At 36.4% G+C, this 27711-nt stretch overlaps 3 protein-coding genes across 3 annotated transcripts; all 3 read left to right on the top strand.

The window, feature by feature from the left end:
- The first annotated feature begins 599 nt into the window (after positions 1-599).
- Positions 600-15763, top strand: LOC121747677 (transcription initiation factor TFIID subunit 2-like). Its single transcript, XM_042141780.1, has 26 exons — positions 600-983; positions 1355-1487; positions 1718-2050; positions 2627-2782; positions 2884-2950; positions 3710-3909; positions 4096-4249; positions 4421-4505; positions 4587-4678; positions 5586-5711; positions 5793-5846; positions 6209-6277; positions 7383-7480; positions 7569-7916; positions 8018-8105; positions 9954-10079; positions 10166-10222; positions 10652-10731; positions 10820-10862; positions 11752-11838; positions 12081-12170; positions 12359-12417; positions 12555-12645; positions 12738-12900; positions 13093-13276; positions 14070-15763. Exons 1-26 carry the CDS (start codon positions 968-970, stop codon positions 15571-15573), a joined length of 4503 nt encoding a protein of 1500 aa, XP_041997714.1. The 5' UTR covers positions 600-967; the 3' UTR covers positions 15574-15763.
- Positions 15764-16170: 407 nt separating this feature from the next.
- On the top strand, positions 16171-20014 carry LOC121775746 (casparian strip membrane protein 1-like). Its single transcript, XM_042172819.1, has 4 exons — positions 16171-16433; positions 19404-19538; positions 19637-19745; positions 19829-20014. The coding sequence occupies exons 1-4, from the start codon at positions 16171-16173 to the stop codon at positions 20012-20014; spliced, it is 693 nt and encodes a 230-aa protein (XP_042028753.1).
- A 403-nt stretch (positions 20015-20417) lies between these two features.
- LOC121798626 (small RNA-binding protein 11, chloroplastic-like) lies at positions 20418-22781 on the top strand. Its single transcript, XM_042197718.1, has 4 exons — positions 20418-20624; positions 22013-22081; positions 22157-22263; positions 22345-22781. Exons 1-4 carry the CDS (start codon positions 20465-20467, stop codon positions 22453-22455), a joined length of 447 nt encoding a protein of 148 aa, XP_042053652.1. The 5' UTR covers positions 20418-20464; the 3' UTR covers positions 22456-22781.
- The last annotated feature ends 4930 nt before the right edge of the window (positions 22782-27711 follow it).

Genomic DNA, 27711 nt, shown 5'->3' with positions numbered 1-27711 from the left:
TATAAAATCGTTTGATTGTTGAATCATTTTGAACCGGCAAAACCATAGGGATCGACCAGAAACTACGGACTAGTCTGACCAGTTCAAACTATTTTTTAAATATTTTCATGATTTCACTTAGTTAGATTTTATTGTCCTTCCCTCCAACTTTCATGTCTCTTCCAGTTCCTCCTTTTTCAACACATAAAAATGGATTAGATTTCAATGAAGTCTTCTTCTTAGTAGTAAAATATACTCCAGTTCAATTCGAAACTTGAGGATAAAATAAAGTCTTTAATGGAAAACTCTCCCAAAAATGAGTCTATATGGCTTATGGTACCCTAAATTTGACTAACATATGATGAATATTGGGTTCAAGAAGACAAGATAAGATAGTCGTGTCACATAAAATCCATGGGAATTGAGGGACTGCACTGAAGTTTTACAGAACCTGGGGGGCCTGAATGCAGTTTCTGTACAGATGATGGACCATTCTGCATTTTCCAGAAATATGGACTAAACTGTAATTTTCTAAATATTGAGGGGTTGGTATGCAATTCTGGAAAACCCCTTTTCTATATTCTTTCCTCTCGCGATTCTGATTCAGAATTCTCCACAGCCCCTCTCCTCTTCTCTCCCTCCCTCGGAAACCAGCCGCCGTCGTCGCCTTCCGGGAACCAGCCACCGTCGCCGCCTGCCGTGGACCAGCCACCGTCGCCGCCTGCCGTGGACCAGCCACCTTCGTCGTGTGACGGGAACTAGCCACAGTCGCCGCCTGCTGGGGACAAGACACCGTCGCCGCCTGACGGACTGGCCGACGCCTTTCCAGCGGTCTCTCCCTCTCCGTCACCGGTGGAATTTCCTCCAAACTCGACAATATTTTCTTCTGTGAAGTCGCCAGAGACATTCTCTTCTCGGAAATCGACAATCTTAGCAGCCTTCTCTTCTCCAAAATTGGTTCCCTCCATGGATTCCGGCAACATTCTCTATGCCATCTTCAACCGGTGAGAATTTTCTGGTTTGGTGTATTTATTTGCCTTGTATTTGGAGATTACGTTTCAAATTTTTTCAACTAGGATTTTAAGTGTTTGGATTTGGTTTCCCTCTGTTGTTGGGTTTATACTCTTATCTCAGCTAGTACTTTGTTTTCTCATTCTCTTTGTACTTTATTCTTTTCCTACTTTATTATTTACTTCTCCATAATCTAATTCACTAAACATTACTATCAAAATTCCTATGCCAAAATAGAAAGTCTCACTTAGGGCTTAGGCTGGGATAGAGGGAGTACGTATCAATCTAATTTCGAATTTATTCCTTTCCTTCTTCCGCAATTTGTTTCAGTGTTTGACAATGCATGCATATGCTCTACCTGCAGTTGTTAAAATGGCGAAGGCTAAAAAGGCAAAGAACGAAGAGCAGAGAGATGGAGATAATAGTAATTCGGAGGCAGTTGTCAAGCATCAGAAGCTCTGTCTGTCCATTGACATGGACCGCCGCCGAATCTATGGGTCTTTTTCTTGATTCTGAACTCTTTTGTTGTTGAATTTCGTTGGGTCCTTAGGTAGCTTGATTGGCATCTGATTCAGATTTAGTCGGGAAGTCGAACTGTACTTTCTCCTTGAAGTTACTTTTTTTCTTATGAAAGAGAGAAAAAAGAACTGAATGCGAACTGAGTCAAAATTTTAAAACGAAAAAGATTGTAACCTTTTTCTCTGTGTTATGAAATCTGCAAATTCAGGTACACAGAACTTCAAATAGCCATACCGGACAATGGAATAGTGGGTTTGCATGCTGATAATTTGGCAATTGAAAAGGTTACAGTTGATGGAGAGCCAGCGATGTTTGAAGTCTTCCCTCACTATCAGCATCTGGACCCAAAGGATAGATGGTCTGTGGTTTCTTCAGCCACTTCAGCTGCTGATGCCTCCGGTTCTGTTTACTTGTCATCCCTTGAGATCGAATTACTTCCAAATTTACTGATAATGTGTAGCAAGACCACTAAAACAGAGAACAATCAAGAAGAATATATCCAGGTGGACAATGGTGAACCAACTTTGGCTGATGCTAACAGGTTTCAAAATTATAATTCATCTGCTGCTCTTTCTTTTTATATAGATGATCTGTTCCGTAGCTTCTAACTCTTTGATGTGTGGATATGATCGAAGTTCTATGCATGCCATGTGATGTGATCCTAGTGTGATCAAAGTCCCATCCCTAGTGCTTTCTGATAGATACTTGTAACGAGGCAAAATAATAGATGAGATTCATGATAGATGTTTACTCATAAAGTTCTAAAAGGCACATGTATTACTCTTTACATTATACGTTCTAGATACTTGGTTTCATATAGATGCTTAATAGTATCACCATATTGCATCAGGTAGATAGAAATATCAACTTATGTGGGAAATTGGTGCACCTAAATTCAACTTGTGCTGTCCAGAGTCTGATTTGGGCACTGGCTTTATAAGACATGCAATCTGTTTTTAGGTTAACAATTTTCATGTGTGAATGAGCCGGTTTCTTATAACTATATCTCCATGTCTCCACTTCATGTAAATAGTTCTAGTTTTTGTGTTCAAGTACATTGTTATGTTCTTGTTCTGATAATCTTATGTGATTTTGCTGCTTCTTACTTATCACCTAGGCCGGATCAGAATGTGAAACTTGTGCGCATAGAATATTGGGTTGAAAAAGCGGAGACAGGAGTACATTTTAATGGCAATGTTTTGCATACAAATAACCAGTTGAGACGTGCACGGTGCTGGTTTCCTTGTTTGGATGAGAGTTTGCAGTGTTGCTGGTATGTGCAAGGCAGCCAAGGCTAGAAGTACTTGCCAGCTTAAATAGTTTCAATAAAATGCATTCTAATACTAACAATAAATTATTCTGTATTTTGTTCAGTTATGACCTTGAATTTACGGTGGCCAGTGATCTTGTTGCAGTTAGCTCCGGAACGTTACTTCATCAGGTAAAGGATAAAACTATAAATATTGAGGCAAAATATTCAAAGAACTACACATATTTCCTATTTCCATTTGAAGCTAGATAGATAAAAGGATGTTAATTACTACTACTGATTTGGATTGCTGGAATATTTTAAATTGAATCGTTCTTTTCATTTATCTTGCTGTTGAGCGTCGGCTGACGAGTGTTAACATATGGCAAAATGGGTAAGCCGGAGACATCTCTACGTCCCCAATGAAGGATCTTTATACGTACTTGCTAAGATTTCTGTCAATCTCTTTATACGTGAGATGTGACTATCCTACCATTGAGCTTCTTATTACTGGTTATCATAGCTGTTCTGCTATATGGACTGACATATTAGATGTTTAATTTGGTTGTTCAACATGAAAATTTTAAGAGCTTGCTTGGTGAAGACTGCCAGAACAGGAATGGTTGTCTTGGGATCTTTGGGAATTATGACATAGAAAAAGTGTTTGCCTTTAGCATTTGACCCTACATTTAACTTGTAAACTCTTGAGATTGTGTTTGAACTCTGTTTTTATTTATATGGCATTCCTTAGTATATGAAAGTGCATTTCATATTGAGATATAGATTATAGAGAATAGAGATATAATCTCGATGATCTAGTGGTTCTTCCTCCTTGTTTGAGTGAAAAAACTTCTTTGGTGACTCGCTTATAATCCTTGAATGCTTTATGCTTTTACAGTGCCACAATATTTGCTTTTGTTTGAAATGTCACTGATGAATCTTCTCTTGTAGGTGTTGACCAAGGATGATCCACCACAGAAGACATATATTTATAAACTAGATGTTCCTGTAGCTGCTCAGTGGATTTCTCTGACAGTTGCACCATTTGAGGTTCTTCCTGACCGACATCGTGGGTTGCTCTCATACTTTTGTTTACCTTCTAACTTGTCAAAGCTGCGGAATACAATGGTGTTTTTCCACAATGCTTTCAGGTATTGCCTCATACTGGTCTTCATTGTATTGATTGCGGCCCCTCGATCATATAACCAGTATTTAAAATTCATTTATCTCGTCGAAGTTTGATTGGCCAATATAAAATAATGTTAGTTTATTAGGCACTTGTATTTTCAGTCAATGTTATCTGATCCAATATTAATTTTCTTGGTACTTTTCACCAGCCACTATGAGGATTACCTATCTGCATCATTTCCATTTGGATCATACACACAAGTTTTCATTGCTCCTGAGATGACAGTATCCTTATGGAGTTCAGGAGCTTCCACGAGCATCTTCAGTTCTCATCTTCTGTTTGATGAGAAACTCATTGATCAGGTATGCTTATGATATAGTTTCCTTGTAAGCTGCAAGTAATTTATATAATTTTGACCATCCCGCTTTTATTTTGTTATTAGACCTTTTCTATCTAATGAAAATCAATGGAAAGCCACTCTGATCAAGTTTTCCCTTATTATTTCTGTTTCCGGTGATGGGTCTTCTCCACAGACTATAGAGACAAGGATTAAACTTTCTTATGCTCTTGCCAGACAGTGGTTTGGAGTATATATCACCCCTGAAGCTCCAAATGACGGTGATATACTAATTCAGATATTTGTACCAACAACTATGGAAAATTCTCAATCTGATATGGTTGCTGTAATATTTCTGTCAGAGTGGTTGGTGGATGGTCTTGCTGGGTTTCTCACCGATTCTTTTATTAAGAGGTTTTTGGGAAACAATGAAGCGCGCTTTAGAAGATATAAGGTTCAATGATTCTTCAATACCCTTTAAATTGAGATTATATGCTTCGTTACATATATAACTTATGCGTAATATGATATCAAAATGAATGATAATGTGTTGCTATGATGGGGAACCACTTACTTTAGAAGTAATGAAGCACTGGAACTCGCAATGCTTCTTTTGTTTTAAAAGTGCTGATTTTATAAATTGACCAAGAGAAAAGCCTACTGACACCTGAACTCCCCCGAAAGGCTAATGACGTTTACATAACAGGGTATCTGTACCCATAACTAATTGTTGAATACAAGTGATTGCATGGTAACTGTCTAATGAACACACAATTTCCACTATGTTTTATATTCCTTTTCTTAAGATCTTCAAATATCTGTTGGTGATTTTGAATATTTGAGCCATATGTTATGCATGCTGGTAATTTATTTGGACTTGAAATTAGCATCATTCTGAGATTAATTTATTTCAAAGATATTTTTGTGGATTTCTTTTCATTTCTCTCTCACGAGATCAAAATATTTGATTCCTGAAAATTACTTTCTTGAACCCAAATGACTCATTTCACAAATAACTTTTACCAAATCTTTCTTTGCTCCTGGCTGTGGTCATACTTCTAAGATATAGTGATGCATGCGTAAGACAAGGCCGGTGATTGTTCTTTCAGCATATTGCTTGCCAAAAAAAGTAAAGACTAGGTTTGCTCTGTCTTGTGTTAATCATTATTCATTATCCAATCATTTATTCATTATCCAATCATTACCCAACAATTTATATGATGAAGGGAGTGATTGACAGGCTCATTAGCTTTGGAGATAATATATATTTATCTTTATATAAATATAAATTCCACTCTCAAACTACCACAGAATGTATACACTGTGTATTAAATTGGCCAATTTACAATAAAATATTGCAGGCCAATTGTGCTGTTTGCCAAGCAGATGATAGTGGTGCTACTACCTTAAGTTCCAGTGCTGCTTCTAAGGATTTGTATGGCACCCAGTGCATTGGTTTTTATGGAAAAATAAGATCATGGAAATCTGTAAGTCCTATTTGATCGGTTAAGAGAGATTTTCCATTTAACCTGTCATGCTTTTGGCTTAACTCTCTTTCTTTATTGTAGATAGCTATCCTTCAAATGTTGGAGAAACAGATGGGTCCGGAGTCATTCCGTAAAGTAAGAACCTGGAATCTTGAAATTAGATATATGAAGCTCTGTCCCAGTATTGCATGTTTGTGCTCTTTAGATTTAGTTCTGTAACTTCTGTTCAGCAATGCTTTCAATATGCACACTGACACACTTACAGAGACAAACATTCCTTCATTGTAGCATAGTACCATCTCTTATGATAGGGGATTGATACTATCTATCTTCTCAAAGCTACAAGTTTTGCTTGTGGATTTAGATGCTAGGGTAATTGGTTACTCTCCGAAAACTATATCTTAACCAGTTCTATAAACCCCAAGATTTGGTCTTCTTCTTGAGTATATAGCCTTTCTTTATGTTCGTGAGTTTTTGATAGTCTTCTCCATCCACAGATTCTGCAGAATATTGTTTTGAGGGCTCGAGATGGTAACCGTTCTTTGAGAACACTGAGCACCAAAGAGGTAACTTTGTAGGTTTTTTATTCTTATGTTATCGCTTTCATGCTCATTGCATTCAGTCATCGGATGGTGTAAGTAATTTATCTAGCGTAATATAATTCTTACCCTGGAGCAGATGACTTCAAGGTTAAGTTTTCCTCCTATCCTCAAAGCTGACCTAAATACCCAGTCTTAGAGTAACAAAATGTTAGTGCATCTTCTAGTGGATAGATGTTATGACGCTGGATTAGAATTTCTAGCAAGCTGTTTGTTCTCTAGCTTAAAATGTTTCCCATCCAGTGTACTATTGAGGATGTTTACTCTTATTTGAATACTCAATTTCTGTTTTTCTTTCCAAGCAAACATCTATCATATTAGTATATGAAAGCTCCAGATATCCTTTCATGGCATTTATCTGCAGTAAAAAATTTAGAACCAAATATTTATTCTTTTGATTTAAGAATGGAGGCAAAACAATATTGCTTTTGCAAGACTTATTTCCTCTCCTTTCACATCTTGAACTTCTGTCTTTTTCTTTGCATATACTCCCTCCGTCTGCAATCAAATGTCTCAGTTTTCCTTTTTCATCCCCCCGCCAATAAATATTCCATTTCACTTTTACTATTTTTGGCAAGTGGATCCCACATTCCACTCACATTTTATTATAAAACCAATATGTGAAGTAGGATCAACCATCGACTAACTTTTTTTGCCCACTTTCTTTACCATAATTTCTTATGGTAAAAATGGGACTTTTATTGCTAAACAGAGGGAGTATGTTTTTTGTTACTGTTTGTACTGCATATTAGCACTTGCAGCAGAATACTTGTGATTTTCCGGCTACAACTCATTGTTACTAATGCTTATTATTGCAACGCATATATCTTATATGGTAAAAGTGATTAATATGTTACTCTAAAGACTTTGGATTTGTTTTTTTGAAAATACTATAATATTGCTTTCACTGCTTCATCTTGCTATATTATGGTGGAAGTCTGTGGTCAGCTTTCATCAATGTCACACATCTCTCTTTCATGTTTCTTAACTTCACATGTATATATGATTAACTTCTTGGGATGTTATTATGCTATTGTTGATATCGTTTTATTTTGACATTGTTTGATGGCAGTTCCGTCACTTTGCTAATAAAATTGGAAATCTTGAGCGGCCATTTCTTAAAGAGTTCTTTCCTCGCTGGGTTGGATCTTGTGGTTGTCCAGTGCTGAAGTATGATTCTTGCTGTATATATTCTGTTTTGATTGTATTTTGTGTGTTACTAATAGCTTTTCTCTTAACTACCCTTCATTCCACTTAGGATGGGATTTTCCTATAACAAAAGAAAGAATATGATTGAATTAGCTGTTCTGCGGGGATGTACTTCTAGACCTGATTCTTGGGTAGGCGTTGATAATATCAATCATGATTCCGAAAATCGAGATGGCATAGTTGGGTGGCCAGGGATGATGAGTATACGGGTGCATGAGCTGGATGGCATGTATGACCATCCTTTCCTGCCCATGGCTGGTGAGCCGTGGCAGTTGCTGGAGATTCAGTGTCACTCAAAACTTGCTTCAAAGCGCTTTCAAAAAACCAAGAAGGGCACTAAGGCTGATGGTTCTGATGACAATGGTGATGCTATGCCCATAACTGACGTGCGACCAAAGTACGTGTATTGGTATCTTATGCCTTTGTGCAATCCTTTTTTAACCTAATCCTACTGTGATATAGCCTATTGCTAAGATTGTCTTTTTATGGATTCAACAGTTCTGAGTCTCCCCTATTATGGCTACGCGCTGATCCAGAAATGGAATATCTTGCTGAAGTACATTTCAATCAACCTGTGCAAATGTGGGTGAGTGTAAAACTCAGATCAAAACTCTTACTTCGTAGTAAAACAAAGAAAAGTCAATAAATTTATACAAAAGTTCTTTGTAAAGCAATTGATTTCAAGTCTAATACTTCTAAAGGCATTCTTCTTTTATGGAAATCAATATTAATAGAGTTTTTATTAATGGAAAAACATTGATAACTTTAAAGGTCTTTCAATGAAATGGTTTGCTGCTATATTCATATGCTATATACATAAGAGTGTAAATGGAGATTAAATACTAAAAGCAGACCTGGATCAATGTATGATAAAATCAATATACATTCCATTCGTATATATGCATATATACATATATATTGTTTCCACTATGATGTCATAATGATTATATGTGAGATGCCTCCTTCCTGGTATGATGGTATCTAATCACAGTATTTTGTTAAGTGTTATTTCTCTATTTTTGCCATAATTAGGGATGTTAATGCAACCCGAACCCGTGGGCTAACCCAAATATCCCGCTAAATTTCTAGTGCTGTAAATTTTTAACCATATGAAATTCCAACCTGATTAGCCTGCAACCCGAGTAGGGCCGACCCGAAACCCAATGGGTTGGCCTACGAGCAAGAGCAACTATTGCTTACTCTTATGACTTGTTCGCAATGTCGTCAAAAGCATGCCCGGGCGCGCGGCGCACGTGGCTCGAATAGAATCACCCAAATAACCGGAGCACATACCGAAAAGGAAATGCTTCGCTTTGCATGAGACAGAAGGAGTATGGTACTCCTTCTGGCCCAACTAAGTTGATACATTTCTTTCGGGTACGGAGATTAAGAAATTGTGTTAAGGTTAAATGAAGATAAAATAAAATAGGAGAGGGAATAAAGTAGGAGAGAAGAGAGAGTGAAGTAGGAGAATGAATAAAGCAAGAGTGATTATATGTTTTGTTTTTTTGCAAAAAAAGGAAATGACTCAACTTAGTTGGGGCATCGCGGAAAGGAATACGACTTGACTTAGTTGGGGCATCGCGGAAAGGAATGCGACTTGACTTAGTTGGGGCATCGCGGAAAGGAATGCGACTTAACTTAGTTGGGACGTCGCGGGAAGGAATACGACTCAACTTAGTTGGGACGGAGAGAGTATTAGATAAACGAATTGAAAATTCAAGTTTACTATAAGAAATATTATGAATTCTAAAACATAAATAAAAATGTGTTTATGTTTAAATTTTACAAGTTTGTCAAATGTCATTCTTATCCAGGGTCATAGTTATTTTTAGTAAGTTTTATACTACTAGTAGTATTTAATCGTGTTGAGCTTGTATATTCCAAAATTCTCCCAATTAAAATTTTTATAATTATGGGTGATTTTTCTCTTCATGCATCCCATTTGAACTTCTTTTTGAAATGTATAGACATTGAATTTTATGATGTCATATGATTTAGTATATATTTAATTATTGTGCATGTATATACATTATAAAGATATGATCCTTAAAAATACAACTTATGATGATAATTTTCATTTATAACTTTTTGCCCTATAGTTGGTGAGTTAACCTGAAACCGGAACGTTCAGGGCCAGGGTTGGAAAATTGTAAGTTGTAACCTGATAAAATTTCAACCTGAATAGCCCGCAGTCCGAGTAGGGTTGACCTAAACTCTAGTGGGTCGGTTCTGTTGACATCCCTTGCCATAATTAGTACTTGTGTCACTATGTATGAACACGATAGAGACTAGATCATAATTTAATATTGAGAAATGACAAGGTATCAATCATAAGAAATGTAAATCAGTTGCAAGAAAATTGGAATAAGCCTGTAATCATTCTGTGATATTTCTCTGTTGCAGGACCTAAATGCTGTTTTATTTTCTGCAGATAAATCAATTGGAGAGGGATAAGGATGTTGTCGCTCAGGCCCAAGCTATAGAAGTATTAGAAGCACTACCACAACTTTCCTTTTCTGTTGTTAATGCTCTATATAATTTTCTCTGTGACTCCAAGGTCTTTATCCTTGTACCCCACTTCCATCTCTCTTTTAGTCTATCCTTATCTATGTCTGCTCAACTGTCGTTTTATTTCTCATTTAGGCTTTCTGGAGAGTTCGCATACAGGCTGCATTTGCGTTGGCTGCTACTACAAGTGAGGTATTTTTAATGCCATTTCTACTTTGTGAAAACATTGAGTTTATGGGCCATTTCTATATATTGAACATGTATATGTAGAAACTTTTGAGATCAATGACTGTCAATTTGCTTTTGCATGTCTTATGGTTGTGCATATAATGTTAGTGGACTCCTATCAAATTTTTTTCCAGTGTCCTTATTTTCAATCTGTTCTTGTAGGGAATAAGCTATTTTCTCATGTGCTCTGTGTCAACTTCTATTGTTCCATTTTGTAATGGAGAACATCATAAATGCGGTGGTCTTGCTCTAAGTAATTATTTTGTGACATTGAATTAAAATAACATTGATCATTCTTGTCACTGTTATTCTCTGTCGAGGAACGTAACTTGTCACATTGTCATTCTGATAATTGGTTTTCTTTTATTAATTTTTGCTTTACTGTCTAATCAGGACACTGACTGGACTGGCTTGCTTCATCTGATAAACTTCTATAAAAGTCGTAGATTTGATCCAAAGATCAATCTTCCCAGGTATATTCTTTAAGTTATATCAGGAATTCAAGTAAATTATTCAGTTACCTGGTCAAATTGTTAATTGCATGCTCTTCTTTTTTAATAGGCCAAACGACTTTCATGATTTTCAGGAGTACTTTGTACTTGAGGTAATGCACTGAGGTAGGCTGTGATGTTATTCAGATGAAGACTGTAGCACTGAATTTTATACTAGTAGATTAGTCTTTTGTGAAACTAAAGTAAGAATTTATTTAAGTCTCCATTTTAAAGATATATTTTGCCTCTATGATGAACTCTTATAGTCCATTTTAGACTACCTTTATATCCATGTTCTTTGCTTCTCTATATGATTCATGCAAGTTTACTTGCACCAAATACTCTCACAATCTAACATCTGGCCTGCTTATGTTAGACCTTCATGATCGGTCTATTCCAGTCTTCCATATCATTGTTGATCACTTGATCTTCGTATATTTTTTTGCATCCTGATCAGGTTTCAAGTACATTAGGCATGGTTACAAAAATAAATTTAGGGCTTGCCTATTTACCCACCCTCTGTTACTTATATGGTTCCATTGTTTGGGGCAATTTATAAGTTTCAGTAATTGTGGGTTTTGTAGTTGCCCCTTAATTATGTCTATATTTCAATATGGTTCTGTAAATGTGTCTCTATCAGATGAAGAATTATCTATAATACCTAGGGTGCCTGTTGAGGCCAATCTATCCACCTCTTCTTTTTGAAAAATATATTTAAGCCCTTCCTTTTTTTTTCTCATTTCTGTAGATCTTTCATGTGTTTCCTGGTTGCATATTAACTTGATGCTGACTCCTCTGTGGAGCCATATTGTTTCTTCTCAGGGTTATATATCCGAGTCTGATTTTATCTTGCTGAAGAACTATTGAACTCATATTTCTATTGAATTGAAGAAAATCTCCAACTAATCAATAAATGAAAAAAACCAATATCGCCTTATATTTCAATACAAATAATGCTGACTACATTTCACTATCCAATAAGACTCCCTACTTATTTTTCAGGCAATACCACATGCAATAGCTATGGTCAGATCTTCAGACAAGAAGAGCCCCAGAGAAGCTGTTGAGTTTATTTTGCAACTTCTGAAGGTAACACTGCCAACAATATGCACAAGACTACTTTACTAGAAAATCTGAACATTTGAGATGCCTATGTGGACTGGATGTGTGAATAAACGTACTTATAAGTTAGTATATGGTTTAAACTGGGAGAACTGTAAGATAGTTTTGGATTTTTGTGATTTTGATGATGAAATCAATGGCGGCTGCCTTGAGTTTATGCTGATTGTTCCGATTAGATTGCTTTTTCCTGATTTTTGTTCCGGTTGTAGTACAATGATAACAGTGGGAACACATACTCGGATGTTTTCTTGGTAGCTGCATTAGTCCAGTCTGTTGGAGAACTTGAATTTGGACAACAGGTATATGATCTGATTCACATCAGTAATGTTGCCTTCTCTTATTGGAAATTTGGTTTAATTTTTCCATCATCTATGTTAATTTGTTCTGTTGTACTCAACAGTCTTTCATCTGTATCTTTGTAATGCTGTTAATAAGTAATTTAAGAGGGATGAGCAATACTTTGACTTATCTGCTTGATCTTGTACAGAGTGTCATCTATTTACCCTCTTTGCTGAAGCGTCTTGATCGTCTCTTGCAATTCGACAGGTACTAATTATAGTTTGTTGGTTGCATGATACCAGTCTCTATTTATTTATTTAAGGATTGTGCTAGAAGCCTAAACCCCTTTGTTTTTAATTTGAATAGTGCATGTTATATTAATTTTCGGAGATTTCAATGAACAGGTTGATGCCAAGTCACAATGGGATTTTGACAATCTGTTGTATCCAATCACTTACTCAAATGGCACTCAAACTATCAGAATTTGTTCCTCTTGTAAGTTTTTCCCTGCTATTTGAAAACTTAACCTGCTATTTGATGTGTGCTTGATTGATTCATTGCGAACATGACGTCACTGACTTATGCAGGAAAATGTCGTGGAACTAATTAAACCATATCGAATATCAAAGATGTGGGAAATTCGAATTGCTGCAAGCAGAGGCCTAGTTGAACTTGAGTTTCAGTGTAAAGGAATAGATGCAGCACTGAAACTGTTCATCGAATACCTTAACGACGAGACATCTCTACGAGGTTCATGTTTTTTTTGGTTCTTTATCCTGTGATTCTCTTGTTGTTTGCATCATCTGTTCTATTCCTTATTTGACATTAGAGTTTTGTCCTTGTGTTGTCATAATCACATGCATTAATGTTGGCTGTTTTTTGTATATGTTCGTCAGGTGTGCATGGTAAGCATTCTGAATCTGCTCATATTATTTTTTACAGGACAAACCAAATTAGGTATCTGTGCTTTGCGCATATCGCAGATGATTAGTCAATCCAATGGTGACAAAGGTGTAAAGAGCGACACACTTGTTGCACTCTTGCGCTTACTTGAAAGTCCTCTGGCCTTTAACAATACTATGCTTCGTCACTACGTCTTCTGCATTCTGCACGTTCTTGCCAAAAGGTGGTCAAACTTGCATTCTATTTATAATAGTGAATTAAGTCTGGTTTGCTAATTTAAAGCTCTTTATAGCTAACACATGCTGATTGCTTATTTTAAGTACTTTAAAATAACTCAGCAACGGAACATAACGAATAGGAAAAACACGGGTTATCTCTGAAAATGCCTAAAAATGAGGTAACAGCCATATGATCTCGCTGGTTAGTTGATATAATTAAACCTGCTATTTGTGGCATATAAGAGACTGCAGTATCAGCAAAGAATCAATTGGTTAAGGGCATTCATTGCCTTTATTTCTTGTTTAGTGGAACACTGGTCGAGATGACCCTTTTCACTGCAACTCATCATCACTAAAGACAGCGGCCAATAGGCCTAACTGCTTGGACTCTATCAATGGTTAATCAATTAGATGAAATGTTGAACATGGCTGTCATATTGTGATTTATTTTCATGAAGGAAAATGAGAACATCAATTACATGTTTATCATCCGCTGCTAATTTTCTACTTTTGAAACAAGAAATCACTTGCGTGATAAGAGAATCTTTGAGGAGTTGTGGATTTATCTTGAAAATATCAGTCCTGTATGAATACGAAATAATGCTTTAGTTATTCAAAAGCAACTACTATTCTCCAATTAAGTTATAGAAAAGAGGTAGCTGAAAAAAACATCTATCAGCATCAAACCTTGAAGGCGTTTAAGCTATTTTATATAAGCTCTATACGAATGAATAGTTGTTTGATGATTGAGTAGTGTTGTTGATTACTCATTACTAATACGATATCTTATATATTCAGGGCTCCAACACTTTACGGGGTTCCAAGAGATGAGACTCTCAAGATGGGACATACAAAGACATGTAGCGAACTTAAGAGCATTTTTGCTGCCCTTATCAAGCAATCCAAGACTCCTGAGCCTTCATCTGCCTCTGATATGACACTAAATCTGTTGGTTCCTGAAGGTTATACAGATGGAGACACTTTTGTGGAAAAACATGAACCGATTACAGAAGTCCCAAATCCTGCACTCGATAATTCTGAGGTTCAGGCTGTTCAACAGACAGCAGATCCTTCTGATGCTCCAGAAATATTGCATATTTCTGATGATGAACTCTCAATGATGCCTACAATGCCCTTGCCCATTGAAGGCCATCAGCCAATTGAGCAAGTTAGTAACTCTTTAGGCAATATTGTCATTGACACAGAGGAAAACACCAACACCTTGATTGAAACCGAGGCATTGGGAAAACCAGATACTTTCTTTGATACTGAGGCTTCCAGAAGAGGCGACATGTCACTTACCAATCATCAGGAAACTGAACCAGCTGGCCTTGTCCGTCATGATAGTATGCCAAGTGGAGATGCTACTCATGGACCTGATACTGTTTCCATCAGTCGTGAGGTGAAGAAGCCAAAACTAAAGATAAGGGTCAGACAGTCTGCTGCATCTAGTCGGGCCGAAGATCCAGATAGAGCATCTAGTCGGGCTGAAGATCCTGTTAGGAGTAGAATCTTGAATGCTCAAGATGGAAACAACGATGCTGATCATGGAGCGAGCAGTTCAGTTTCTGTTGACGCGCCACATAGAAACTTTGGCGAAACTATCAGTACTGGAAATCACAACTTTGAGGATGCCAATTCATGCCATGATGTTGGTTCACGAGTGACAGCCAGTATAGGCCATGCTAAACCCACGACTGATGATGGAGAAGAACTTTCTAAGGAACTACAGTGTACTGCAGATTCTAGTAAAGTTTCTTTACCACTCACTTCGGATGATCATCGCTCTCCTACCTCCACGAAGAAAAGTGATGGAGAGCAACAAGCAAGTGAGAACCATGTAATTGCTCTAGACTCCAGAAGGTACGATGGTGGAGATAGTTCAGCTCCCACTGATCTCCAATCACATGGTAAGCACAAGGAAAAGAAGAAAGACAAGGAAAAGGACAAGAAGCGAAAGAAGGATAGGCACCACGACGATCCTGAGCGCAAGGAACAGAAGCGCCAGAAAAAGGAAAAGAAGCGAAAGGAGAAGGAAATGGCGAAACTTCTCGCTGAAAAACCCAAAACTATGCCTCCGATACAAGAAAAGAGAGTAGGTGTGGATAATCACCCTGCCGGAGTGGAGTCGGGGAGTAAAAAAGAGCTGCCGGTAACTAGACAAGGTACAGTTGGTGGGGCAAAGGAAGTAAATAACAGGAGTAATGTTGAGCAACAAGGGGCGGGTGTGAGCAGAAATGATGGGGGCTCAAGTTCAGCGCCGTCTCATAAAATTAAAATCAAGTTTAAGCGTAAACAATAACTTTGTAGATGTTGGAATCATTCATTTCCCCCTTTTTTTTCTAATGCAATACTATCTAGATTTACACTGTATTGTTCTATTGTTTCGGCAAATGATAAACTGTGGCCATTTTAGACTTTGACCACAAAAGTAACAGAACAGTTTATGATTCTATAATTATTGCAAACGACTACACACTTTGTTTGTTAAATGGCTCATCTGTAGTAACTAGTAACCTATGAAGTACAGACGATGTTATTGTACACACCTATGCAGAGAATCAAATATGAAGACAAAATAAATGATTTGGGAATAGCCAGATTTTCCTAATTAGATGCTAAGAGTTTATGCATGTTTAACAAAGGCAAGATGCCTCTTAGAATAGGAGGATTACAATCTGTGCTCTATATATGAAGATTCTTGCTATTTTTGTAAGACAGCAGAATGAATACAATAGAACTTTTTCCTAGCATCAATACAATGTCTATGTTCAATACATTATCTTCCATCTTCTTCTCCCTCTCGATAGCATGTTAGAATGTAATCGAGATTTTGATTTATACTATCATCAGTCTAATCCTCCAATACAAAACAGATCAAACCCAAAATGGATTAAACATGGCGTTTGTGTGTTGTAAGGAGAATGTGGTAGCTGATGTTCTACCTAAATTGAAACTCTATTCAATCGTCAGTGATAAAGAAATAAGATGGGTTTTCACTGTTGTGCAAATTATTTCCTCTTACTGTCTTACATTTGTTTATTTATTACCTGATATGACAAAAATGCCCCTTCAGAAATGGCCATCCTTGATACGTGTACCCAATGCCTTCAGAGGGGTAAAAATGGAAAATGCACTTCAATTCAGGGTGCAGAAATCAATGTAGTTTCAAAAACCATCAAATTCGAAAGGACTTATTTCTTCCTATCACCACGTTGAACAGTGCAGTCCGATCATTAATTCTAGGGCTGCAAAGTTGAACTAGTGTGCATGATTTAGTTCTTTGCAACCCTAGAATTAATGATCGGACCGCACTGTTCAACACGGTGATAGGAAGAAATAAGTCCTTTCGAATTTTATGTTTTGTAGGTTGAAAATTTCTAAGTTTCTGTACTGTTTTCTTTCTCTTCAGATTTTCGATTTTTTAATTCGGTTTTCGGTTTAAGGTTTTTCGATTTTTCGGTTTTTTATATAATTTCAGTTTTTCGGTTTAGTTCGAGTTTTTAAGTTCGGTTTTCAGTTTTTCGGTTTTCGGTTTCGATTCGGTTTTAGTTTTAGGCGAAATTCGGTTTTTCAGGTTTGGTTCGGTTAGGGCGAAAACCGAACCGAAACCCGAATGCACACCCCTATTTCATAGTAGAGGAGTCATTTCCCTTTTTAGTAAAAGTCAATACATTTCTTCTGACTTACTTTACTCTCTCTACCTTTTTCATTTTTTACTTTATTCTTCCTTTACCTAACCCACTTGATACAATCTTTCTTAATCTCGTGCCGAAAAGAAACGCCTCGACTACTATAGAACGGAGGGAGTATGTCCTTTCTTTTTCTCTGAGGGGGTTGCTAGTGAAGAATCTCAACTAGGGGCAGGGATGTCAATCGGGTCATCCCGTTCGGGTTGTTGGGCCATTCGGGTACAGGCTATTCGGGTTATGATTTTTTCGGGTTATAAAAGTTTGACCCTAACCCTAACCCTTCGGGTTTCGGGCTAACCCACCGGGTTATTCGGGCCAATAAGTATTTTTAATTCTTTTAATATTTTAAAAAAATAATACGTATTTTAAATTTTCTTTAATTATATACATATTTTTAATTAATCATTCAACAATGAAATACTTATTTTTAATTTTCTTTAATATTTTTAAAAAAGATTAAGTTATTTAAATTTAAATAACTTATTCATTACATAATTATTTACAAAATATCTATCACTAGTATGTTTATGTATTTAAAACATAAACCAACACTTTGTTTCAAAATTCAAACATAAATCAATTCGTAGAAAATTGAATAAAATTTTCATAACGTGAGAGGTGCATCGTAGATGTAGCAAAAATATTTTGAATTGTTAAAGAGTGAATTCTGCTAGCTAATTGGAGTAACTCTAAGTTTTCTTGAATTATGATTGGTCAAATTTAATTTATTCTAGCTGTAAATAAGTCAAATAATAATTTACCTTTGTTTTAAAAATCATCAAAGTAAGCATAATTCAATGACGAAGCGGCGCCATAACACTTTGCACTATTATATTGGAAATATACTAAAAGAAAGCTTTTATATACGAGTATTTATGAATCCATGAATCACATAGTGATTTTTTCGTGATCTTATATAGTCGGTTGACGTATTTGGATTTTACATGGTTTTAGAGGGTTCTCTTGGATGATTTTGATTATATTTCTATATTTTGGTATGTTTACATGTTTGTTGAGAAATGATAGAAAATGGATTAGAAAATGTACACAAAATATGTACATGTGCAGTAGCATTGTTTGAGTCAATGTTTCTCGCGACTTTGAAGTCTGATAAATCCCTAATGCATATCATTCTCTTCGTCTTCGAAAGAGCTTCGCGTGGATATATTGCACGCCTCAATCGGAGCTTTGTAGAGAAAGTTATGACCGTTACAAAAACTGCTCACTGTGCAGAAGCCTTCAACCAGACGGACCAATCCGAACGGGTCAGCCCGCCTAACCGGACAACCCGAACGGCCCGATTTTAAATTTGGGCTGCGAAATTACGACCCTAACCCTATATTTTTATCGGGTTATTCGGGCCGGCTCGCAGGTTCCGGGTTACATTGACCTTCCTAACTAGGGGTGATGGGACATTTGGTTGGTCAAAATGCCATATCTTATGTGAGTATTTTTATTAGCTAAATGACTAAATCTTAAGAAAATATATTGAGAGGGTGTGTCCTTCATGCATAAAGTGTACACAAGCAAAAGTCTAAATCTAGCAACTTTGACTTTTACAAACTTTTGCCCACCCTGACATATTCATATACAATGATTAAGAAATAATAATCATCGAAACTTCGTCTTTCAATATGTAGTTGAAGTAATGTTAATGAATAATGAAGCTTGTACTATTAGTAGCATTTAGTTATGAAAAATTTCCAAAAATGAATACAGACTAGTTTATGGAACGAGCAACAATGACCGAATGAGAGTATTACTCTGTGGTACGTACACATAATATAATTTTATAAATATGTTTTTAGCAGTAGTCAAACAGATGGTATACAAATACAAACTATGTGTTGAGGTTAAAAAGAATAAATTAAAAAAATTGTTGGAGGTCATGTCACCAACAATGTTAATTAATAAAGAAATTATGTGTGATTAAACAGATGAAGTGGTATTGTTGAATGGTGATTCAGGGAAAGCGAGGCGGATCTACTTTGTAACTACATATTCTCGCATTTAGTGGATTAGTTTTGTGTTAGTTCACTGATCCGATTAAGAATAATCATGTCTTAACTTCCACCACATTCTCCACCCAAAATTTAAAATAGTTGACCTTAGTCTTCACTTAATCATCTGGAATATATTTGAACTTAAATACTTATTTTAATTTATGAAACACAAGATGTTAATAGCATATTATAATAAAACATTTTGGCCATACGATGACATAACAAATTTGTAGTGCATGCATGAGTTTATAAATTAATACTACCATTAATTAATTTCAAAGATATTGGTTGCCACTCTGATATAAAAATCGATCAATAGTTAAAACAAGGAAGCTGAATTAGTTGTTTGAAACAAATTGATAATTCAGCATGTTGTAAAGTGAATGAAGAAATGGAAGAGAGAAAGGGAAGGGAAATCAAGGCTTTTGGCACTGAAGAAGAGCGTGGCCATTTTGGACCTGTTCCTCCGCCGTGGCTGCGTTGGCCGCCACCCTCGCCATGGGAACCACCGAGCAGACTCTTCCATTCTTCACACAGTTCCGAGCCAGCTACGAAGATCTCCCCGCATTCACGTCAGTCTTCTTCTATCTTACTATATTTTTATTTTACATGCCTATTAGTATTACTAGTTACTATTAAGTTTTTTGATTTTGATTTTTCAAATATACAGTTTCTTTGTGATAGCAATGTCAATATCTAGTGGCTACCTCGTTCTATCATTGCCTTTCTCAGTAGCTTGCGTAGTACAACCCCTTGTTCTCTTAATTATCTGCGATACAGTAAGTAATTATAGAGATTATTGAAAATTATAGTAAAACAATTTATTGTAAAAATCTTGCAATTCTTCTTTTCGATTGTATAGTTTATAGTGACTTTGCTTACTTCGGCGGCGGCTTCATCGTACCTTGCTCACAACGGAAACTCCGAGGCCAATTGGCTACCGTTGTGTCAGCAGTTTGGTGATTTCTGTCAGAGGATCAGCGGGGCGGTGGTGGCGCTGCTTCTCATCATGGTGGTGCTTTCCGCTCTCGCCCTGACAAAGCATTGATCTCTTCAAATTCATATACAAATGCGATTTACATTTCGTTTTGATTTAATACATTATTGTATATATGATGTAATTACCCCTTTTTCTTCCTTTCATGTTTACGTTGTGGTGTCATTTATTCTTGATACTCCATAAATAGAAATCAAAACGAAATGTAATTCGTGTATGTATATTTTCAGTGTTATTAACAATTTAATAAAATCTAGCAAAGACAAAATAAATATTCATCCAACGATGAATTGCAGTTCAAATTAATAAAACATTTTTCATCAATATTCACCCAAACTTAATTTTATTTAATAAATTCAACTAGACGCAAATTCGGTCCCCATAATTATGAAAATTTTATACAGGCAATAACATTTGCTTGAAATTACATAATAACCCCATATTTGAGGAACCTAATTCCTAAAACCTCTGATAATTCTCCAAGAAATTGATACACAGACGATGAAGCCATCGACCATGGCGGCCATGAGGAAACTGTCAAATAATATAACCTTTTCTTCTCGTCTGCCAAAATTCAGCTCAAATATTTTATCACCATCTTCAGTAGTCCCACCTCTCGTAATTTTCTCTAGAGGCATAGCATCTAAGCTCTTCGTTGGAGGTAAGTACCTCAGAATTGGCAACAAATTATGACCAAGTTGGGGCTTTTTTTTAATTTCAGAAAATACGTAACTTTAATGTGATTCTTATATTAATCGCCTTTGCTTCGTTATATCCAATTGATTGGGGTTAATGATAGTTTCTTTGAAGTTCAATTTCGGAATATGTTTAGTTGTCTGGGGAATGATGATATAACTATAGCTCTACTGTTGGAAATTTCAGTTCAGCTCTACTGTAAAAGCAAATTTAGAGGGATCGATTCATTCCTTGAGGATTTGGAAAATGCCCTTTCTGTATTTTATTCAAGTGTGTGTGACTTGGAGTTTTGGGATGAAGAGTAATAGTGGAACTACTACAATACTCTACTCTAAGAGTCTAGTCGCTGGCAACAATGGGATTCGTTGCAGGTCGAAACCTTCAGTCTTTGTCACATTAGATGGAGCTTCTTGTTACTCTCTCAATTCTCTTTGTTCTTTCTGGAGGCTAGATATGTCAAGGTTTTTCTTATATGAATGTAATACAGTTAACATTGATTACACAAACAGCATGTAGTGTAAGCTCTTGGTTTAGGTTATCCTCGGATTAAGGGTGTCAAATGCAAGACAAGCTAGTCTCCAATCAATGTACTTGTGCTTCAGCTTCATACTATACATATATATAATCAACCGCGAGCTTGGGTTCAAGCATGCCAGGTTAAGTGAAAGCCTAAAATTAGGTATCCCTTCCCTGCAGATTCCTAGCCATTAGTTACTTAATCTCATTGGATCAATCACTTGCAAGTTGCAACTGTTAAGCTCTTCTAGATGATTCAGCCACCAATTCTGTCCGTCTGTCATCAATAGTCCATTATTATCCACCCTAAAAATTCTAAATATCCCTTCTATGGTCAACAAATCCATTGGAATTAGTAATGCAGCCTTGTCTTGGATTTATATACAAATATTACTTGTTCATACTTTAGAATCTTGTAAGCGTGCTTGATTTCATCAATTTCATGAGCTAATTGTCCAATAATGTACTAAGTGTTTGTAAACCATTATGTAGTTGTACTCATGACATGCCTTGCTTTCCCGAGCATGGCCAAGTGTAACATACACTGAAAGTTGCTCGAAATATACCATGCTTATAATATAAAAGCTCTGTGCCACGTTGACCGTGTCCAAGACCATTTTATCCTTAATATGATCAACTTAAGTGGAGAATGTTTCAGACCCTCTTTGTTACTTGTGACTTTGATACACTTGGCTATAAGTTGTTTTTACGCAATCGATAATTAATCGTGACGCCGTGTTGTTTAATCCAATTCCACCTAATCTCACTGGTTCGCACCTATAATTGATTCTAGTTTACTCTCCAAACAAAATGTGTGTGTGTCTGTGTGTTTGGCAGGCTTTTCATTTGACACTACCGAACAGGGGTTGTCCGAGGCATTTTCTCAACATGGTCAAGTTATTGAAGGTATATTTCCTGTGACATTAGCTTAGCCATTCCATTGGCCAGCACTCTTGACTTTGATTACATTCATTTTTCCAGCTAAAATTGTGATGGATAGAGTCTCAGATCGATCTAAGGGCTTTGGATTTGTGACTTGTGCATCGGAAGATGAAGCTGAGAAAGCTATTGCAGAAATGGATGGAAAGGTTGGCCTGGTCTCTCTTCTTTCCTTTTTCCCATTCCAACTTTCGCGCTTCAAATTTTAACATAACTACTGCTTGCTGCAGGAACTCAACGGGCGCGTTGTTTTTGTGGATTATGCTAAGCCAAGGTCAGGGGGTTCTCGTAATTCAATGCCAATAGCTAGGGGGCCTCCTGAACCATCACCAGAAAGTTGATCTCTCGATCAACCGATGTGACAAGTTAAAAGCATCAAACATTGTGACAATTCATTACAATACAAAGAATATGCCAGATAGTTTCGCAGTTATGCAAGCTGGTTTGGTTCCTGAAACTAAAATACAGCAATGTTGGTGATTGAGAGCCGAGGTAACTTTAGATTGCTACGTAAAATGTTTCATTCTCTTAGAATTTATTGATTTTGCAGTAAGAGACTACTCATTTTGGCATTCAGTTTAATTAGTTGGAAAGTAATACTAGTAAATGATATTTATGTTGTCAACTATGGTAGAGTTATTCCAGAAGTTGAGGTGATTTTTAATAATTTGCAGGCTTAGTCAAATTTGTTATTTGAAATTTGAGGATTTTTTAAAATTGTCTGCATATATTGGTCTGACTGTTGGGCAATTATTTTTTAATATTCATGATATGCACATTTAGCATTGTAGGTTTTGTTTGATTCAAATACCTTAAAAATGTTATTGACATTTTTAAATTTACAAATTTCACAAAAACCAAAGCTCGTTTTGTTTGTTTTCTTTATAACTTCAAATAAAGATTAAAATAACTGAAAATGAATAAATCGGACTTGATTTTTATGAATTTTGTAAAATTTAAGATATTAATAACCTTTTTATTATAGTATTAAAATTAAACTAAATATATAAAATAAAAAATGAAAATGATGTTGATTGAAGTTAAAAAATTTAAGATATTAATAACCTTTTTATCATTTCTCACTACTACTATATTATATCAAGTTGATTGAAGTTAATTGAATAGTCTTAATGGATGACGGGAGAGTGATTGATATTTGTGGCAAATAACGATGAAAATAAAATAAATTTATGTGTAGCATTAATTGGTCCGGTCCAAAACGGCCGATTATTTAGGTGAAACGACACCAAACGTGCATCCTTTTGTTTCTTATATTTAATAGTCCACTTTTTCAGGTTTCACATCTAAATCAATCTCTTAATGCTTTATTATAAGCACATATACCGCTTTCTGACCCAAATCCTGCATTTTCTTATAAGAAATGTCACATAATCTTGATAATGACTGATTAGGAGTATTCAATAAATTGAAAGAGCACGTATTGACCATCAAAACTTTGCAGGGAAATTGTGCTTGAATACAAGTCTATATTGCAAACGAAGTCAATTTATTAGGCAATAATCTCTTTCATTGATAGTGCGTGGGATGCTATCATAAAACATGCATATTTTGGGACAAAAATTGATACATATGTAATATTGGGTAGTCAATAAATATATATTGATCTTGATTTGTATATGTTCTTCTACAAAACTTTAAGAATATACCTACCTATATACTACATGGATAAAAATTAAATAGATGTACAAACGTGACTAAAATTCTTCCACTCGTCCTTATAAATAAATAAATGAGGGAAAATGTGGCACTAGTTGAAAGATAAACATCACAAGCATTTATAAAGTGCAATTAATGATTAAACAAAAAGCCACAAATGCATCTATCAAGTTTTGTCTCTTACAAAGAAATAAAAAATAAAATAGTGCAGACGTAAATTGTATGTTTGGCAATAAAAATATCGTGTTCTATAAAATTGGTTAGTTTATCTTTACTTCAGCCTAATCCTGCTTTCATGCCTTTGTGATTTTCTTGAGCAATTCTACTGATTTTGATATGATGATGAATCACAATCTAAAAAAGACATGTCATTCAGAATTCTAGAAATGTGTATTTGGTCTCCCTTGAAAGAAAAACTCAATTAAAACCCCTGAGGTAGAGAAAAATCATGACCCCACCATGAAATACACGTGTTGAGATATTAATGTATGGTTTGATCAGCTCATTATTGTTATTTATGTGTAGCAGAAAATAAACATGATGTCAATCTGTTTCTCCTAAGTTTAGCCAGTATTTCACTTTATCAAGATTCAATACAACTTTATTTATTTATTGGGGCGCATTTAGGTCCTAATGCCCTATAAGTCTTAAACATAGCACTAATGTAATCCGTCGGATCTAGTAATTTAATGGCCCTGATTTAATGACATTTGGTACATTATATTAGTTTTTCGGTACATTAAGGGCAATTTCGGTAGGCGTGTCATTTGTTGAAACTGCTAATGCTAAAATTCCGGATTTTAATTTCATTGACGATTCATTTTCTCTCCCACTCTCTCTCTCTCTCTCTCTCTCTCTCTCCATTACTCCTCTTTTCTCTTCTCCCTCATCAGACGTTTTTGCTCACAAAACCCTAACCTCTGCCGCGCCTCTACAATCCTAGCGTTTCTGACGGTGAAGCCGACGAAGAAGAAGTCGATTTGCTACCACCACCAAGTCGCTCTCACTTGACGTCTAGGTATTGATGAAAACGAAACCATTTCGACATTTTCGAATCGATTCGGGACTTGACAACGGGTTTCAACTATTTTCGTACATCATAACAATCGGTTTTTGGGTGAATCGTAGTCGGATTCGTCAAATTTGTGGATTGCTTTTAACCATTGTTGCTGTAAAATTCCATTTTGGATTTCGTACATTCGTTGTCTTTTTTTTGCTTTTATCATTATGGGTTCGATCATAAGATGATGGTTTTTTGTTTTATGTTGCGGTAGATTGTTGTTGCTGTACAATTTTGGGGAAGTTTCTAATGCTCTTTTTCCCCTCTCTTTTCTATAAATTACAACGATACAGTGACTGATCGGAGAAGACGGATTTCAAGTAGAAAATGGTGAACAAACGAGGTAGGTCGAAGAGTCAGCCTACTCAAACGACAAGTAATATTTGTTTTTTGGGTTACATTACATTAGTCATCACCCGTTTTACATCATTGTAGAGTAAATCGCACATTACATAATGAATAGGTGTACATGATTTTTTAACAGGCTTCTGTGTAGTATGACGTTCTGTACATTATACATCACATTATTTAGATTATACATCATATTACATATTTACATAGTACATTATGTGCATTACACAATACAATATGTACATTACACATTACATTATGTACATTAGTATATTATAACTGATACATTATACATCAAATCTTGTACATGATGGGAAAATATTATGTTGTTGTACAACCTCTACATTTAGTTTGAACTTGTCAGCATTGTATATTACATTATTTAATCTCTGAATTACATTGTCTAACCTTTTTATGGTGGTACATGATTGTGACATTATGCATCACATTGTGTACATTAACATAGGGTACACAATACATTATACATGAATGCTTGTACATTACTTAAAAACATTCTGCTTGGGTACATCATTTAGTCGAAGTACTACATTAACCAGATGCGACTATGTAGGTAAAAGTTTGCATCATGTGCTTATACTTTATGTAATGGTTGATGTACATTCTTAAATCTGTTTTTTACATATCCTACTGTAGACAGTCGGCAAGATTAGTTTTCATCATTTTTGATCAAAATGTCTTTGAATAGGGTCGAAGCGTCGAAGAAATCTTGAGGATGAGGATGAGCCTGAGGTTGAGGCTGAGGTTGCGGCGCGTAAATCTAGAAACAAGAAGGATAAGAATCTGTATTTTAAGAGATCTCAGAATGAGTTTGTGAAGTATATAAAGAGACTCAATCCACGATAAAGAGAGGCAGTAAACGAATTGGGTTTTGGACCAATATTCCACTACAACATACCCTACCTTCCCGGTATGTTGGCACACTGGATATTGCCGGTGTTCAACCCAGGCCGATGCAGGATTGAGTTTTCCTCTGAAGAAACCCTACCTATTTTTGAGGAAGACGTTCATCTGACGTTTGGTTTCCCAAAAGGAGCTATGCTGATTGAACGCCCTGATAAGGCTAAGAGCAATTCAGCGTTCCTTGATGATGTAGTTGGACGTTTAGGTAAAGACCGATATATGTGCACAACGTCGGAGATGGGGGATCTAATGCTCGAGAGCGCACTAATTGAGACGCCTGGAGATGGAATGATGAAGCCAAAGGTTTTGCATTTCATTGACGATGTTGATGAGATAAAGAACATGAACTGGTGTGGCTACCTGCTATCTGTCCTCGAGTATACGTATGGGAGATGGAAACCGAAAAGTAGTGTGTCATTTACCGGCCCAATTAGCTTTCTTATGGTGAGTGATGTACTGAATACGTGTCATTATTCATATGAAATACAGTTACAATAAATCTAACATGATTCTGTGGTTTGTTGTCAGTGCGCGTATGTCGATAGAGTTGTTCACCGCCGGCGTACAGTCATTCGTGCATGGCCAACCGTAAAAGGGTGGACAACCGATGCACTTAAAGTACGACAGGAGAAAGAGTTGGAGCTCAAGAAATTTGGATCAGGAAGCTTGGAAGGCATAATCAACAAAGAGCAATACTTAATTGAGGAAGAAACGAGGATGGTACATGGCATGACCGCAGAAGAAAGGGAGGAGGCCACCCGAGAAAGTGCTAAACAAATAAAGGATCAATTTAAGCGCATACCGGTTCAGTTAATGAAAGAAGAATGTTTCAGACTTGGAAGCCTAATTGCCAAGAAGCTGCTTGGAATGAAGGTTGATGAAGGCCAACCAGATGAAGACATACCCTAACTCAAAAAAAGGAAGCAACGGTAGATGACGAGGAATTCAGTCCAGAGTGGATTGCCGAGATGGAGGTCATGATGCAAGTGTATGACAAAAAGAAGTCCATAAACTTGGACTTTGAAAAGCCGTCGTTCATCCTACCAGGATTCCCGGATGGCCTTTTTGATTCTCAGCCTACTGATATGCGGAGGCAGCAGGAACAAGCCGGAAAGACAATCAATGTGCACCAAACCCTTCTCAACAGCCTTTGGTAACGACGGATGTTGAATATTCTGATGAAGAGGATCACTCTATTGAGCATCAAGTGCCAGACATGTTCTATGGTGCTTGTCCACAACAGGACCCACCTCCCTCTGACAAGGTTGTGGCCAACGTTCTCCGCACATCAACAAAAGGTGGACGATTAAGATCCGATCAGCCTAGGTCGAAAGGCTGGGTGGATGGTGACGCCCACATTGTGGAACACAATCAGAAGGTACATTGTTTCATTCAAATTATACATTAAATAATAAAACATTGTTAAATGTTGTTGACACACGGTGATGTTGTTCACAAGAAATCCGATGGTGGTGTAAAGGAAAAAGATGTTGTTGTGGTCGACAAACAACCCCCCAAAATGCAAAAAGTACCTACATCTCGTCAGCCAAAAGGGGTTCAAAAGACTACTAAATTTGTCAGGGAGGCT

Source organism: Salvia splendens, chromosome 1, assembly GCF_004379255.2.
Source record: "Salvia splendens isolate huo1 chromosome 1, SspV2, whole genome shotgun sequence".
NCBI classification, from domain to species: Eukaryota; Viridiplantae; Streptophyta; class Magnoliopsida; order Lamiales; family Lamiaceae; genus Salvia; species Salvia splendens.
The sequence above is the reverse complement of the archived record's forward strand: the minus strand, read 5'-3'. Positions and strand labels throughout refer to the sequence as shown.

Coding starts and splice junctions, on each gene's coding strand:
- LOC121747677 (XM_042141780.1), top strand. Junction 2,951..3,709: donor CCGGAACGTTACTTCATCAG/GTAAAGGATAAA, acceptor CTTCTCTTGTAG/GTGTTGACCAAGGATGATCC. Junction 10,223..10,651: donor TGGCTGCTACTACAAGTGAG/GTATTTTTAATG, acceptor CTGTCTAATCAG/GACACTGACTGGACTGGCTT.
- LOC121798626 (XM_042197718.1), top strand. CDS start 20,465: ATGAAGCCATCGACCATGGCGGCCATGAGGAAACTGTCAAATAATATA. Junction 20,625..22,012: donor ATCTAAGCTCTTCGTTGGAG/GTAAGTACCTCA, acceptor TGTGTTTGGCAG/GCTTTTCATTTGACACTACC. Junction 22,082..22,156: donor ACATGGTCAAGTTATTGAAG/GTATATTTCCTG, acceptor TCATTTTTCCAG/CTAAAATTGTGATGGATAGA.
- LOC121775746 (XM_042172819.1), top strand. CDS start 16,171: ATGGCGTTTGTGTGTTGTAAGGAGAATGTGGTAGCTGATGTTCTACCT. Junction 19,539..19,636: donor GAAGATCTCCCCGCATTCAC/GTCAGTCTTCTT, acceptor TCAAATATACAG/TTTCTTTGTGATAGCAATGT. Junction 19,746..19,828: donor TCTTAATTATCTGCGATACA/GTAAGTAATTAT, acceptor TCGATTGTATAG/TTTATAGTGACTTTGCTTAC.